The following is a 16,480-nucleotide window of genomic DNA, read 5'->3' as shown; positions in this document are numbered from 1 at the left end:
TACACACACAATGAACCAAATTACTGAAGCCTACTGCTATGTTTACTACAACATTCTTAATGTTCCCTGCCTCAGAGCAGGGAGGGAGAAGGGGACTGTCGCCTTAAATAATAGAAATGGTGAGAGACTAGAGGTGAGCTTCTTTGCTCCCTCCAGGCAGAAGCAAAGGCCGTATCAGGATGAGCAGAGGGAACATCTGAGAACTCATTATCTTCCCCCTAAAGGAAGACTTCAGGGTTTTGTTAAATTATTTTATCAGAGAACTTACTAGCAATTGGTCAAAAAGAAGATCCAATGTTTTGAGATTAAGCAAATCAACATCTGCCAAGCAGCATCACACTGTTGCTGTATGTTTAATTGACCACCTGGTTTTACTGAACACTCTAGCAAACAGTACTCAATTTTTCATCTTAGCATACAGCTAGTAATTCGGTAGAAGACAATCTAGAACACTGTTCAGCAGTTTTACATGGATTCCATATCTTTGTCACCAAGGTTTGAATGAAAACCTTAAAGCATAATTCAGTACACAAAACCTAGACATTTTGTATCTATGTAAATATTACACGCAATATATACAAGTCATTCCTGGTTTCTTTAAACCAGGTATTCTGTTAACATCAGTCACCATCATTGGTCTGGTTGAGATAGCTTTTAAAAAGAAGGAAAAAAAACCAAAACCAACCTGCTGTATGCTTCAAAGAAACTTAGGAATAAAAGTTTGACTTTGACACTGGGAAAGTTGTATTCCAATTTAAAGTAAAACTAATCATGTGTTCTCTGTGCTCCCATACATCAAAACTCACAGCTTGCCAATCCAGTGGAAAAGTCTACTTACGGTCATTGCACTGGCTCCCAGAATACGAAGTCATGGAGCAATCACAGGTGAAGCCTTCCCACTGCTGATTACAGATGCCCTGATTCGCACAGGAATCTTCCTGGCAGGTGGTGCTCGGTCCTGGAGAAGAGATGACAAGAAAAGGGTGAAACAAAGCTGAGAGAATCATTCTAGTCAGGCCCACAAAAGCTCCAATTCATCGTCACCATTACTATCAGGATCCTCATGCAGAAGGAAAAAGCACTAACCAAACACTTTTCCATTCTTGCACATGCAAGAAACTCAGGTAAAAAGAGCACAAAGACAACGGTACACTCCACGACAAAACAGCAAACTGTAACACAGAGCAAGGAGGAAGAGTGAACAGCAACATACTCCCTCTTAGGCAGGCCCAACTCATATGTTTGGTGCTTGCTCAAAGAAATTTACTGTAAAATATGGTGTGAGGCAAGGATAATGAATGCTGCCAGGTTATCGTGATTCCCTGGAAGTTTGATCCCCTTGTAGAAATGAAGGCTAAGAAACGGGCCCATGAATAATGCTTCATCCTACCCAAAGAACCCCGATATGTGGATTCAAACCAAAATTTTGAAGCCTCAGCTGGCTATAACTTCGCTTTATTGATTAAGGAAAAAAAAAAAACAAAACAAAACACTGCACAAACAAAAAAAAACAAAGACTCTGACCAGTCCCATTACATAGGTTCCTCCACAAACATGTCAATAAAGTCCTCAGAAGGGCATGACATTAGTCCACAACACTTCTCTATTCTGGGCTAGTTTCCACAGCCTTTGGGGGAAGCAAAGAAAGAAGCAGCCACTAGTAAGAGAACAGCCTTTCATTTGTTCTGTGGTTTGAGCTAACAGTTGCTATACTACACAGACAAATCTTGCAAAGACACAACCCAAGCAACAGACAAAAAGGTGATCTTCAGATCAGAGGGACTCTGAATGACAGCTCGTGTGACATCCACTAGGAGGTAGCTAGATTCTGAATCACCTGAGAGCAGATGTGAAGCTGCAAACTATACATTATAAGAACATGAGTTCAGAAGCTACTTCCTGGGAAAATATTTTATCTTCAGCATTCTAGACAATGCTATGCTGCTTCTATTGTACAGTACTTCAAATAAAACGTACAACTGCCATACCTACTATTTTATGTCCTGCACTTGCGGGAAAATAAGAAGAAACAAAAGAAATGGAGTAGATATTAGAGCAGAGGATCAGCTGGCTAGGCTGTCTGAGATCAGTTTGCTAACCATTTCCAGTCTGGAACAACAGCATAAGAATAAAGCAAAAACTGTTCTACTTATCCCAGCGCCTTCCATCAAAGCCTTTGTTAGCAACAGCAATTCCACAAGGCTCATCCTACTCCTCATCCTTAACTCTGCGTCACATCAGCACCACACACCGAAGCGAAGACAGCATCTTCAAATATTTTAACCCCAAATGAAACCCGTCAACCTCCACCTGACACCACTCAATAATTTCACTGAATCCCATAGTTACACAGCATTTTGACATTCAGATTGTGCACCTAGACACTTCCACATTTATGAGCCTTTGCAGAACCCACAACTAACTGGAAGCCCCATGTCATGCCATGATCCCATGTCATGCCATTACCCCATGCATCAGTACAGGCTTGGGGTGGACCTGCTGGAGAGCAGCTCTGCGGAGGGGGACCTGGGTGTCCTGGTGGACGACAGGTTAACCATGAGCCAGCAGTGTGCCCTGGCTGCCAAGAAGGCCAATGGCATCCTGGGGTGCATTAGGAGGAGTGTGGCCAGTAGGTCGAGGGAGGTTCTCCTTCCCCTCTACACTGCCCTAGTGAGGCCTCATCTGGAGTACTGTGTCCAGTTCTGGGCTCCCCAGTTCAAGAAAGATGAGGAGCTACTGGAGAGAGTCCAGCGGAGGGCTACAAGGATGGTGAGGGGACTGGAACATCTCTCCTATGAGGAGAGGCTGAGGGAGCTGGGCTTGTTCAGCCTGAAGAAGAGAAGGCTGCGAGGGGACCTGATATATACTTACAAATATCTGAAGGGTGGGTGTCAGGAGGATGGGGTCAAACTCTTTTCAGTAGTGTCCAGCGACAGGGCAAGGGGCAATGGGCACAAACTGAAGCACAGGAAGTTCCATCTGAACATGAGGAAGAACTCCTTCCCTCTGAGGGTGACGGAGCCCTGGAACAGGCTGCCCAGGGAGGTTGTGGAGTCTCCTTCTCTGGAGATATTCAAGACCCGCCTGGACAAGGTCCTCTGCAGCCTGCTGTAGGTGACCCTGCTTCAGCAGGAGGGTTGGACTAGATGACCCGCAGATGTCCTTTCCAACCCCTACCATTCTATGATCCTCCTGACAATTCAAAGACCAAGCCAGGAACAGACCCTCATAGCTTTGGTACAAAGTTCCTGCTTTTCCCACCAGATCATCTTTCCCCACTGCAAGAACAAAATGGGTGAATTTCAGTAGCCTTTTAGCTATCTGTGTTTCTTTACATCTCTCCTGCAAAGAGAAGGAACATGTGACTATCAGTAGGCAGAAAGCTTAACCAAACATTAACAAAAACCTGAGTTTCTTCCACACTCTTTTATACCGTTAAAAAAAAAAACAAAACAAAACCCCGAACCCTCTAGGTAGAAGCATAAGTGTGGATGACAAAAGCAGATAACAAAATCTCTGAAAGAAAATTCACCTATTGAAAAGAGGCGGCAGCAGCAGCCACAGCAAGAAAATTTTGTGTTACCATACTGAAAGTTGAGCAGCATTTTTCAACACTTCTCCCCTCCCCTCTGCCTCTTCTTCCCACCCACCTGACTCATTTGCAGCTGTATGAATCCCAGTTGTCTCACTGGCGCAGTGTGAAGTTAACAGATCACTTCTAGGATTACAAGAGTGCTGACAGACTTTACACTGTGGGTTGGTAGGCACATGTGTGTACATGCTTCCCTCCTGCCTTGCACTCATAAAAGACACAGATATAACTATACAGATACACGTGCATCAGCCTGGGGTCTGACACTTGCTTCAGACTTACTCTGGCCCAGCAAAAGAAGGGATGACGTTTAACAATCTGAAATACAATATTAGTTGTCATTTTGCCTAAAAAGTTCGAGTTATCTGAGGATAAGGAAGTGATAACTCTCCTGTACCTTACTATCCTATTATCTAACCTGTAAGTATAAATGCCAGTATTCCTAGAAGTATAAATAAGCAAGCTATATATATTTAAAAAATAAAAACAGAAAGCAATCATGACTCTCTGCAAACTCACTACAGCATCAACTGTAAAGACCATTACACAGAAGCAAAGCCAAACAACAATGACAATGTTTCTCCTCTCTTCCTACACTCTTCTGAGAACACTTTAATTTTTAACTGGACTTGACAATAGGCATCATCTAATGGGGACATCCTTTGGCTAGGTGCCACAAGGACCAGTACTCCACTCAAGGAATAAGACTGCATGAGGCCTAGTACCTGTGGCTTGATGTGCTCATAGTGAGAGTCCAGAAAGCCAAAGCACTTGAATTCATGACCAGTGTTGTGGTTTCTGAACTGTATTTTACAGATACCAACTGTGAAGATGGAAACAGTACTTTCAAAGCAGCCAGAGATAAAAAAGGAGAAGAAAAAACACACAATGATGGGGAATTTTGAAAGTATGACAATGCCACAAGGAAGCTCGAAGCCTGATCCGCCGTCTTTAGAGTCAGTTGTGATGGCACAGCATAGATGCCGGGTATTATGCTTTGCCTCACTCCTTAGTACTATGAGCTATTTGCATGATAAAAGGATCTTTGTCTCAGAGTTCATGTACTCCTGCTGCTTACAGTCCTTGCCTGATGTCATAATCCTCCATCTGTGGCAACAGAATTTTGTGCAGAGCAACTAACAGGGATGTCACAGGGGATTAGGAATTTGGATTAGGGAGCAAAGCAACAGAAGCACAGGAAGGCTTATAAAACATGAAGATTGTGTTACAATGCACATGCCCTTTAGTGCTAACGAACAAGGAAAGAGAAGATGACAATTTATACATACAGCAGTAGAATTGGTTCTAAAATACCAGTGCCATCAGGGTTCAAGTTTACTTTTAATCTCATTCCTTTGGCAACACTTACAGCAGTCGAAGTATTTAAAAGCAAAGTTTCAGAACAAGTCTTCACATATTAATCTGAGATGCATCTGATAAATCACACTATACTTTTAATTACTAAAATATGCATGCTGACTTTAATTGTCTCCTTAAATTTCCAACAACACTTGCTATTTCTGTTGAGTGCATTTTTGTTCAAAGACCTTGTTTTTGTTATCTGTAGCTGGGCTTGGCACATTGTCATCCTCATGCCACATGCACAGTGGAAAGGGGAGTGAGTAGGCAGTAGATACAGAACAGAAGTGGAGAAGTCCCCTAATATCCAGACTAAGCCTACCAACAGCAGGTGGCTCCTTAGGAATAAGAAATGGCAAAGTAGAATTCTTCAACAATGTCTATTTGATCTTTATTTCTGCATCTCTAATTTTTACTGGCACAGCTCAATATCTGAGGGCTTGCAGGATCTGAGATCTGCCTGGGTCTCCTTTCCTGGGAAGTAGCCCAGTATTACACTTTTCTTCCAAGTTACCTAGCTAGATGTATGGTTTGTTCACTAGTATTACCACTAAGTATTTGAAGAAAATCACCTTAGAAGAGTACAGTAGCCAGATCTCTCATCCATATTCTGCTTGGAAAAATTACTTTGTCTCCCTAACTCTTTCCTGCAATTGCAGCTGTATAGTAGGTTTCCCTTTGCCTTGAAACTAAAAAAATTTGAATTCTATTGCTGTGCATTGCTAAAACTGCCATGTTTCACCCCACAGGTGGGCGCGTTTCACTGGCAAGCGAAGTCATTCCTGCTGTTTCATTTCAAAGCTCTTTGCAGAGAAAGGAACTTTAGGAATAAAAGACAGTATTGTGTTTATCATTCTTCTGAGTTACACGAGTAATCAGTTTCTTTATACAACAGCTGCAGGATTATAACACAATTCCCTTGTGCTTTGATCATAACTAGCAATAAGTGTTAAGCTACGCAAATCATTCTTGGTCTTGCACATAACACCTTCCTTCACACATCGAAAATTCACTCTTATTGAAAGGAATCTACCATTTGTATTAACATTATTTTCTCAGCAAGATGAAGATCTGCAACAGGCAAGGTACAACGGCACCATTCCCTCTCTCAATCTCCCTAAATGCTCCCATCTTTTTTCCTTGTACCTTCAAAGATGTTAGGGAGAGATAGTAAAGTAACACACACAAGACTTCATTACTGTCTTTGCAGAATAAGATGCTTCTTTTATCCTGTAGTTCCTAAATTGCAAATGCCATCACACACTGAAATATCTTTACCGGTAATTACCGGTCAGACATTACAATGGGCAATTTATACCTATGATAAATCTATGATCTACTTCTGTCAGCACTCCTCTTTCATAGCCAGTGATAATCTGCTTTTTTTAATTCAATATGCAGGCCCAGCACAGCTCAGAGAGGCATCAAGTCTTGAAAACCATATGCACTAGGTAGAATACAAACCTGTTCCAGGACTCAATCTTAGCGCAGGTTACAGAAGAAATAAAGTTAACCCAGCCAAGTTTCCCAATTGTAGAATAATTTGGAAAAAAATATTTTTTCTGAGTAAAAAGAGAGCAAAATTGAGACTAAATATCATGGAACCATCACTTCACTGGATGAACCATATCTCAAATGCTTTAGCTGTCAAATACCAATGGTGGCATGTCGACACCTCCTTTACACAAACATAATAAACTAAAGTATTGTCAGGGTTCAGTGCATGATACAGAAAGTTAGATCCTGTATTTTGAGTCACAGGCAGTAGAAAGCAGGAACATCACAGAGTAACTTTAGTTTAGCAAACTAGAACTGAAAAACCAAAAGGGATTTTCAAGGACTGCAAGGCCAGCTCTTCAAGGTGTTTCAGTTCCAGATTGTATTAAGCACTCATCATCCCTTTCATCGTCTCAAAGTTAGACACCTGGAAGGTTCCATTTTTGAAGTTACCCATTGTCAGAAATAACTCAAAAGCCAGCATTATGCAGTCCTCTGAAAATACAGCCATTTAATTCCAGTGCCTCAACAGAACCTGAACTCTTTGTTTAGTTATGACATCGGGCCTTTCTGTTCCAAACATGTGGCTGGTTTAAAAATATCAGAGGCTGGGACTAGTTAAAATAACAAATATGCAAGTCTACCACAGAAAGCATATTTGGCTCAAGGTGACAGGAGAAGGGAATCAGCAGCAATGGCAATCCACAGAGAATGGATCTACAAGGTGGTGGGTCATTGTTTCCCTTCATGAAACCTGGCATATAACCATCTTCCTCCCTCTTGTAATTCTGCCGCTACCTATCTCTAAGCAACCTAAAAGGTCTTGAGCAAAGTGCTCATACACATGCTGATGAGAAAAGGAAAAAAAAAAAAAAAACAATCAAAACCCCAACTATACGACAAAAAGTCAACTGCATAAAAGGGAGTATGCCTGGACCTGAGATGCGACAAGGGACAGGGAGATGCACATGAAGCAGAGGAAATTAAACAGTATTCAGACATTCAGACACAGATATTAAAAGCAGAAAGGAAAAACTGAAAGGGCTGTCTGTGAACAAGAAAAACCCAGTCAATTGGAAAAACACCCTTCCCCACTGCAAATCACAGCAGTACAAAAGTACCAGCCCTCATGACCTATTCTGAAAGAGTCAAACATTTAGCAAAGGTTGGTTTCCTGAAAAGCCAATAATCCACATTATGTACTCAAGACAAATGTTTCCTTTTAGACTTCAATGTGATCAGATGTCTCCATCTGAAAGGCAAATATTCTTACAGGGTTAAGTTCTCTGTAACAATCCGAGATTGCGCTGGAATAGTCTTCACAGCTGTGACAAGCCTTTAGGTTCTGATGACTATGGAAAAATCAAAACAATAAATCTGTTTGTCGTGGGACCTCTTCTTTATGCTGCATCCACTTCAACACACATCAAAAATCGAGCAGGAACTCCTAGGCATGTATTCTGAATTCTGACAGACACACAAGTGACTAGGGAGAACAACAGTGGCTGTGGCCAGAGAGACATGACACTTGCTGATGTCTAACAGAAGTTCCAAATTCCTTACCACAGTTTGAATGGATGGCACAGAACACCTTAATCCTAAAGCTATTTACCCCCCAGTGTACTTCCAGGATGTTTTTTCTCCTCATATCAGTCCCAGACCACACTCCTTCCTATTCTTTCAAATCTCATCCTTTACCACTTTCATTTACATAAACTTCAGAAATCCCCAAGAGGCAGCACCTAATACTCTCTAAATTCCTAACCTCCATAAGACAGAGTACTTCAACTTTGTATAGCTAGGAATATGCCAGAGATGCCAACAAAATGTGGTTGCAGTCAGATGCTCCACAGGTATAAAGCGCAATACATCACACTAATTTCTGCCTACCTCTGGGCTGTCAAGTCTTTCAGATTTAATGTTTCATACACATCCAATGGCTAAAATTATCTCAGGCTGTCAGTATCTTTATCTGTTGGGTAATAGGGTGCCTCCTAATATGTTTCTACTAACAACGGCTACAGTGATAAACTGTTCACCCATTATAATTTCCTTGGTTCCTCCAAATATCTTTTTATTCATTTCTACTGAGCTGTAGAATGCTAAATCCTACCTAAAAACCACAGATGATATTCTGAAGAAAAGGTAATTGCTACCTGCCTACACCTGGAATATAGAGCAGGAATATTTTAATTTGAAAATTGTATCTATTGCATTAGATCAGGTCAGCAATGTCACCAGGCCTTCGTAGTAAACACGGTGAATAGAATGGGTGTTTATGAAGTACATAATCAAAGCCACAAAATTTTAATTCCAGTGATATGTAAAACATTGGGAAGTCTTGTTTCTATCTCAGAGAGTGAAACTGGAACACTCTACGTGTTTTCTCCCACAACAAAACCTTAGACTAAACCTGGGGCTTAGACACAAAATTTCAAGGCCATTAAGCTGATACCATAACAGATATCACCTGCGGCTTCAGGACTGTTAAACAGAGACGCTTTGTTCAATGCCTCTGACTCCCTTTATGCCCAAGATCATTCTCTATTATTTATTCTAATTTCCATTAAAAAAGAAGGAGCAATTTCTTAAACTTCCACAACATTCAGGAATAAATTAATTTGTACTCTATATTGCAGTCTCTTTAGATGAGTTGGGAAGTATACTATCCTGTTTAAAGGGATAGACTTTCAACAGCACAGAAAACCTCTCTCTGGTTATACTAGTATCAAAGTCCTATTAATTTCCGATAAGCAGGTTTCCTTATTTGTGTCCTGGGGAAATACGGTATTTGCATGCAATTGTATCATTAATCCTTTCTTCATTACATGTCTCCTAAGAATTAGCCTTCATCAAACTGGTTTTCTGTCAGCACTCTTTAACCTGTCATCTCTCTGTAATTCAAGTCGCATGGTTTCAGCTACTATCTGGTCTCTCCTCTTTGAGCCACCTTCCTCGGTTTTTCCCAATTTTTCCCCCTTTTTCTACTGAAGCTACTCTCCACCTCTTTAATGGCTTTCACTTGAGTAGCTTTAGTATTTTAATACCATTCACACAGTCTTCAATTTTTTGGCAACGTCAAACATCATTGATTGATCCCTTTTTACTTAGCAGGCAATATCAATAAAAGATGTCCACAAGAATTTCACATGAAAATCAACATCATGAAAGAGCTCTATCTGCTTTGTAAAAAACTCAGAGACTACCCCGTAAACGGTTCTAAAAAAGATCTACGAGAGGTACAAAAATCAGAAGGTACAAAAGGATCAGGCATGACCATCCACATGTTTGATCAATTAGGGCTTGTAAAATGCCATCTAACTACTAAGGGAATTTGTATTTAATAGATTTTTTTATTTAACTGAAATTCCAGAGCGTTATTTCTGTGGGGGTTTCTTTCAAAGTCTAAGTTAATAAACTAGCTTTTACCTTTTGGTGTCACTCCTTAAGATCAGTTCTGAAGAATCCAAGTCAGCTTTTTGTTTTGTAAAGCTCTAAGGGCCTTCTGTGTTCCTATACACAGCAGCTATTTGCCTGAACAATCATTCAGCATTTCAGGATATCAACTTCTGCTCTTTTGAATACTCAGAGATTGATACAGTCAAACCCCTCAGGACAACACAAACACCTCCATTGTTTGCCATGTCCTTCTTCAACCCAGATATCCCCTCCAGAGCGGCTGGGTTTTGTCATTCTGTTCCCGTCTCAGAGGTGTGACTGCATCCAGTAAAAGGCACCAAATGTTACATAAAAGCATCTTTCAGTTCAAACCAGTAATGGGGAAGAACAACCTTCTCTACCTTGCAGGTCAGCTTTGGTCAACTCAACTTTGTTAGCAACAAATAAAAAAAAAAAAGAAACAAAAAACACAAAAAAGAAGCAAAAACAATAAACAACAGGTTAGTATAAAGGCAGATAAACCAGGGTCACATCACTTTAAATAAATAAAAGAAATTAGTATAACCATCACAGCCAACGTGCATAATTAACACATGCAGGAATGACAACGTAAGCAACAAGGACAGAGGGACATGGCTATCTTAACCCAAGCAACAGATAAAAACAGATACAAGAGAGAGGAAAGGTATTTCATTCACACACACAGACAAGGTCACAGATTTTACAAACAGTAGAAAAAGAAGGGAAAAAAAAATAATCACAATTTTAACACCCATCTCTCAGCATTTACTGATAATTTAAGAGAGATTTTGTCTCATTTGAGAAATACTTAGAATCCGTTTAAGTAAAACATTCTATTTGACTTTCAGCACATTAGTCAAGAATACTTTTCTTTTGTCTCTACGTCCAGGCTCTGGATCTGAACGTCAATCTTCCATATCTCATAAAAACACATATTGTCCTGGCTTTTTGTCCAAAGTGGATTTCTTGCCAGAAAACCATAGGGGACTGATAATTCTGGAAGAGGAGAGGACAACCTCTGTTTATCCCAAGAAATGAAATTGACACTGGATGTAAATTGACAGTGAAAACTTGCTCCCTCACAAGCTGTTGCCTGCTCATGGATTTCAACACATTCTTAAGAAAACTTGCATCAACAGGAAAAGAGGCAGCTCAGGCTTTAAACCCATATAATCTTCATCAATATCATCAGAGCAATCAAAAGAAATGTCAGTTGTACAAGTTCCAGTTCACAAAAAAACCACATAGATTTTTGATGTGTTATACTTTGATTCTAAGTTTTCTCTTTCAGCATGGAAAAAGCAGAGGACAAAGATGGGAGTACAGGCAGCAGCTCCTGAATCCCTCGCCACAGAAGGTTACATATTTCTATTATACAGCACAACAGTAACAACAAAACACTAAATCACTGACCTTATTGCTCAAAAGACAGGTATTTAAGAAGTACATACTCACCCTTCTAACATCCTGTTCTTAAAAAGTTCTAATATCACAGCTGATACTGAAGAGAGATTGGTAGCTCTCCCTTTCTCCCATTGTCTTCTTTTACATTTACAACCCGATAAATCAGAATTGGCATGCACAGATGCCATTTCCTGTAGTTCCTATAAAGTTTAACATTTTGAATCTTTGCTATTGTTTAACAGCCCAAGAATCACTGTAGATGGCAATTATCTTCCCTTTTGTGTTAGCCAGATTTTTCTTCCCACTTCTAGAACTGCTCTACTACATAGACCCAAAAACTCCTCAGGGTTCTTTAAACAAAATGCAAAAGAAAGGGGAGAGAGGTGGAATAAGGAGGAGAATGAATTTCTTCATGCATCTTCTTTAACATGTATTCTAACAAAGTAATTTTGGTGTAACAAACAAGCACCTTTCCTAACTGCCCTGCTCCTCATCTTCTTTGTAGCTGAGCCAGAGCAAAGCTTATATTTGCTCCTTAACTCCAGTAGCACTGTGACAATGCGATACAAAAGCATATAGAACAGGAGAGCTGTCAAACCATCATGGAGTAAATTAACGCTCCTCTCCTCAATGGACAACCCTTGATTCCACCGAGAAAGTGAAGTGTCACCAGATTTGAAGTTTCACTACTGACCAGATGAAGGGTATAATCCTTTCTGACATTCTCCTGCTGTGAGATTTTAAGCATGAGATTAGATTTTCTTTTTTCCATATACTGCTTAGTATGCAAAATGCATTTCTGATTATCCAGCCTGTATATGTCATTCGTGCTTTTCATGCACCAGTGAATTCCAAAGGTTAACTATACTATTTCACAGAAAGTGGCACAAGATTATGATTTTGCCGAAGGATCTGGAAGATGATTAAATTAGGACAAAAAAAAGTCCCAAAACATCCGGAACAATGTCAGCCAGTTTAATAATAATGATCACTCTCCTTTGTGAGAAGATGTTATCAGTGGAATAGGTGAGGAAAGGTAAAGAGATGAAGAAGCCACATCTCTAAAGCACATAGAAAACTGCCTTGCAGAAAAAATACGATGTTCTTTAACCACTGCTGTTAGGTTTGTTTGGCTGGGGGCAGGGTGGGGTGAATGTGAGCATTTAGAATGTGCAGCTGAATTCCAGATAGCTCTAGTGCCCATGCCAAGCAACATAAGGCTGTCCAAATAAAGGAAAGGAAAACACAGGAGAACATATGGCAAATAAATAAAGAGGTGAAAAAACACCCCAAATGCAGGAAGTACGCATTAATACTTGGGGCAACATCTTTAAACTCCACAAAAGGTTGGAGATCTGCTGAACTTCTTCCAGGACCAGTGAGGAAAAAGCAGTGAGTCACTCAGTCTTGACTTTTGTGGATGGAATAAACTGATCCATTCATCCAGTAGTAAGACCAGGAATGAAGTACTCAGCAAAAAGAGTTGATTTTAGATGTCTAGAACCAAGGAGGAGATGATCCCAAGTTTGAATTGGCTTACTTTCAAGGAGGTAAAAAGGTCACCTGGAACACCACCAACTCTTGCATACACACCACAGTGCAGACATTATTTCTCTCAAGCTGTGTACATCTGACATAGAAATGGAAATAGCCTGCATTACTCAAACTCAGGAGTTGTACAAAAACTTCCAATCACAGCTCATAGGCTATTGAGCTGGAAATCAGAGAGAACCAGGTCAATGTAGAGGGCGTCTCTTCCCCCGTTTCTAATGTTTTGCTCATCTCTAGGGGCCTCAACCCACGACTTCAAAATCACAGAATCACAGAATAGTAGGGGTTGGAAGGGACCTCTGTGGGTCATCTAGTCCAACCCCCCTGCCAAAGCAGGGTCACCTACAGTAGGCTGTACAGGACCTTGTCCAGGCGAGTCTTGAATATCTTCAGAGAAGGAGACTCCACAACCTCCCTGGGCAGCCTGTTCCAGGGCTCCGTCACCCTCAGAGGGAAGAAGTTCTTCCTCATGTTCAGACGGAACTTCGTGTGCCTCAGTTTGTGCCCATTGCCCCTTGCCCTGTCACTGGGCACCACTGAAAATGATCTGCAGGACATAGTTGAATTTCATTCTCTCATTACAAATAGATGAATACGATGCACCTATTTCATGGTGGGGAGAGCAAGGCCCAAAGCAGGTGTCAGACTTGCCTGCAAGCTTCCGGTAGAAGTGGGCCCCCAGCACGAAGTCCTTTCTGAGAATTGAGTTTGTCTGTTCAGAGTGTTCGGTAGCCTGACCCAGCACTGACACAAGGACCATTATATAGTCTTGACCACTCCCCTGCCTTTTGTACCTTTTCTCTCAGGCCCTATCACCAATCCCTTTTTTTGGGTGGTGGTAGGGGAGAAGGGCCTGGGCCCTCTCATTACGTGAGAGATGATGATGAAAGCTGCAGTTAGCACAAGAACTAAAGATACTCTGTGGAAAATGAATAAATATATCACTACAATGTTATTATTCTGAAACTTCATTCTTCTCGCAGTTGTGTGTAGCACATCAATCCAGAACAGATTTTACACACCAGGCAGCAAGATTTCTGGCTCTGCTGAGTACCTTCCAGGGAAACACAAGCTGCCATTACAGATCTGACCAGACCTTCAAGATCAATGAAGAGCTGTCTGTTGTTCCTGAAAATCCGAAATGAAGCAATTGCAAAAGAGTAATAAAAATAAACCAGACCACCACACACAAAAAAGAAGGGGTGTGTGGTGTGGAGCTTTAACTTCATGGGCTCATTTGACATTTCAGACACTCTTGGGTTCTCTTGTTCCAGATAATCACCCACAAAATTCTTTGCCAAAAGCAATAGTCCTACAGGACACATTAAAACACAAAATAGGTCAGTGTGGCAGCTGCCATCTTGTCCAGCACACTGGTGATTGAGCGGCAGTCTTCAAAAGCTGAAACCTTAAGTTTGTACGGCACGCAAGGAAGCTGAATAATGCAAAAGGAAACTAACACTTCAGCTAGCGAACAGGATAAAGAGGTTACTTACCTGTGCTATCTTAAACAAAACCTACCACAGATAATTTAAAGAAATTATGGGAATAAAACTGAAAGGCAATCAGATATAAAGTAAATCTTGCCTTAAGTCTTGAACTGGCTTTTTTTTTCTAAGCACTCCTATACTCTATGAAACACCAGCCACTTTCAGTCTCAAGGATGCCTGCATTTCAGTTAAGGACTCCTACATATGGCCTAAGAATGCTTTGGGATTCTCTTAAAAAGCTCTCACAAAAATATCATCTCTATTGAAAGCGCTTCCTGCTCCTGCTCAGATAGGAACATTGCCTTACCCATCACTGGAACACAGCTAATTCTATAATGTGGTAGGTTTGTGCTTTGGTGCACAGCAAGGCTGAATTATGTTTGAGCACATAAGAGAAACAACGTGGCCAAGGAAGTTCAATGGCTTGCTCAAACCAAATAAAAGGAGGTGGTGGTAGAACAAGGCAGTAAAGAATGTTATTTTCCTATTAAAACTTGTGAATCTTAATTGGTGGTGTGTAGTAGTGTGCTGAAACACATGAATAGAGATAACAAATGCAAACATGATGCAACAATGTCACCCATTTGTAGTGGTACTGGTCTGTCTTAGGTGGGACAGTGCTGTCTGCTGACCTACATCTCACATTCTACTATTCTCCAGACTTCCTTCCTCCCCACATGCTTTGATTCTGTCCTGAGATCAAACTGACAGTTTCAGAGAAAACAGCTGCCACCTTGTGATCTCCTCCGCTTCTGAAAGCAAAGCCACAACAAGAGACAAGCATTAGCAGAAATCCCTCTTACACCACATTCGGAAGGCAAGATTCATATGTGGGATGGAATAACATTTCTCTAAGCATGTATGTTCTCATCATGTACATGGTCTCACTGCCCTTCACAATGAAATAAGGACATGCTACAAATCAACACACAGCACAACTATTCACTCCAAAAGCCTGCAATTGTTTATCACTAACACATTTAAACATCATGAACAGCAACAACTGCTTGGGACTCCAGTCCTTAAAAACATTGTTAAAACTGCAGCCAAGACCACTTCAGATGGAAACGAAACAGGGAAACTTAAATCAGGATCAAACACGCTTAGAGTTTTGCTTTCCTTAAAGACAGGGGAGATTGGTGTGACTTCCACTGGCAACTGTAAGAACAGGCACCAGCAGACAGGAGTCAAGATGCGAGATGAACCTTTGGGGATTGCTGTGATTCAAAAAATAACTGAAGCAGTTTTCTGGTGGCCTAATTGTCAGTTTTTTTACTAATCCTAAACATGCTCACAAGGAGAATGGCTTCCTCTTCAGCAGTTCCCCTGTTGCTGAGCAAGGACTGTTCAGGAAAATAGCACAGGCACTGTTTTGCAAGATCAAGTTCTTCCAAAGGCAGAATAAGGGCCATTATTGAGCTTCCTGCCCATTTTTTCAGGTGTCTCCAAACTCTGAATCTTTCTTGAAGGGCTTTAGAAGAGAAGGGGAACTCACATTCCTGACATTCCTAAGAGTGACCCTATCTCCACATTCAGGCAGTAGCAGTGCTGGTACCAGACTGGCACAGACAAAGTACAAGCTGCATTACATGTTTTGGGAGTGACATTGACATTACGCAACCTCAGTAATAGGACACTAAATCAAAGAAATACACTGGGTACAGGAGAAGGAAACACCATAGCTCTAATAATGGTGCAGATTCTTCTGAGAAAGCATCATGACTCTGTTCCTGTGCCACACGCAGAACAACAGGTTAGTCTAATCAGAGGTCCTCTGAAGGAGAAGCGTTAGTAGAAATAACATGCAGGCTATATAGGCAACAGATTAACCTAATTTTAAATAGAAAGATTACCAGAAATCAGTAATATTAAAGAAGATCTTTCTGTGCTCTGAGGATAATCAGAAAAGACATTTTCAAAAACAAATGTATTCTTCTTTTCCTTCAAACTTGTAAACAACAACACAGAAAAGATACACTACTTTTGGCATTTTGGTTCTGCCACAAATGGGAAAAGCCACACTGCTACATCTGCTACACTATGCTTATTTCCACAAGGAACAACATGGTTAAGAGGCACCTATTACATACAGTCGAAAGACAAAAAATAACAGCCTACAGCTGTGCAGCACTTGCCAGTGATGTGAAATTGGAGCTGACATTGAGTG

General features: G+C 40.9%; 1 protein-coding gene across 11 annotated transcripts in view; it reads right to left on the bottom strand.

The window, feature by feature from the left end:
* The window catches only part of NRXN3 (neurexin 3), a 1,053,133-nt gene that overhangs the window by 556,678 nt on the left and 479,975 nt on the right, over window positions 1-16,480 (bottom strand). For all 11 annotated transcript variants that reach the window (XM_075425785.1, XM_075425786.1, XM_075425781.1 and 8 more), the window contains one exon: window positions 839-958. In XM_075425785.1, coding sequence (XP_075281900.1) covers window positions 839-958 — 120 coding nt within the window. The remainder of the gene's footprint in view (window positions 1-838; window positions 959-16,480) is intronic.

This window comes from Opisthocomus hoazin, chromosome 7, assembly GCF_030867145.1.
Source record: "Opisthocomus hoazin isolate bOpiHoa1 chromosome 7, bOpiHoa1.hap1, whole genome shotgun sequence".
NCBI classification, from domain to species: Eukaryota; Metazoa; Chordata; class Aves; order Opisthocomiformes; family Opisthocomidae; genus Opisthocomus; species Opisthocomus hoazin.
This window is presented reverse-complemented; position numbering and strand designations above follow the sequence as displayed.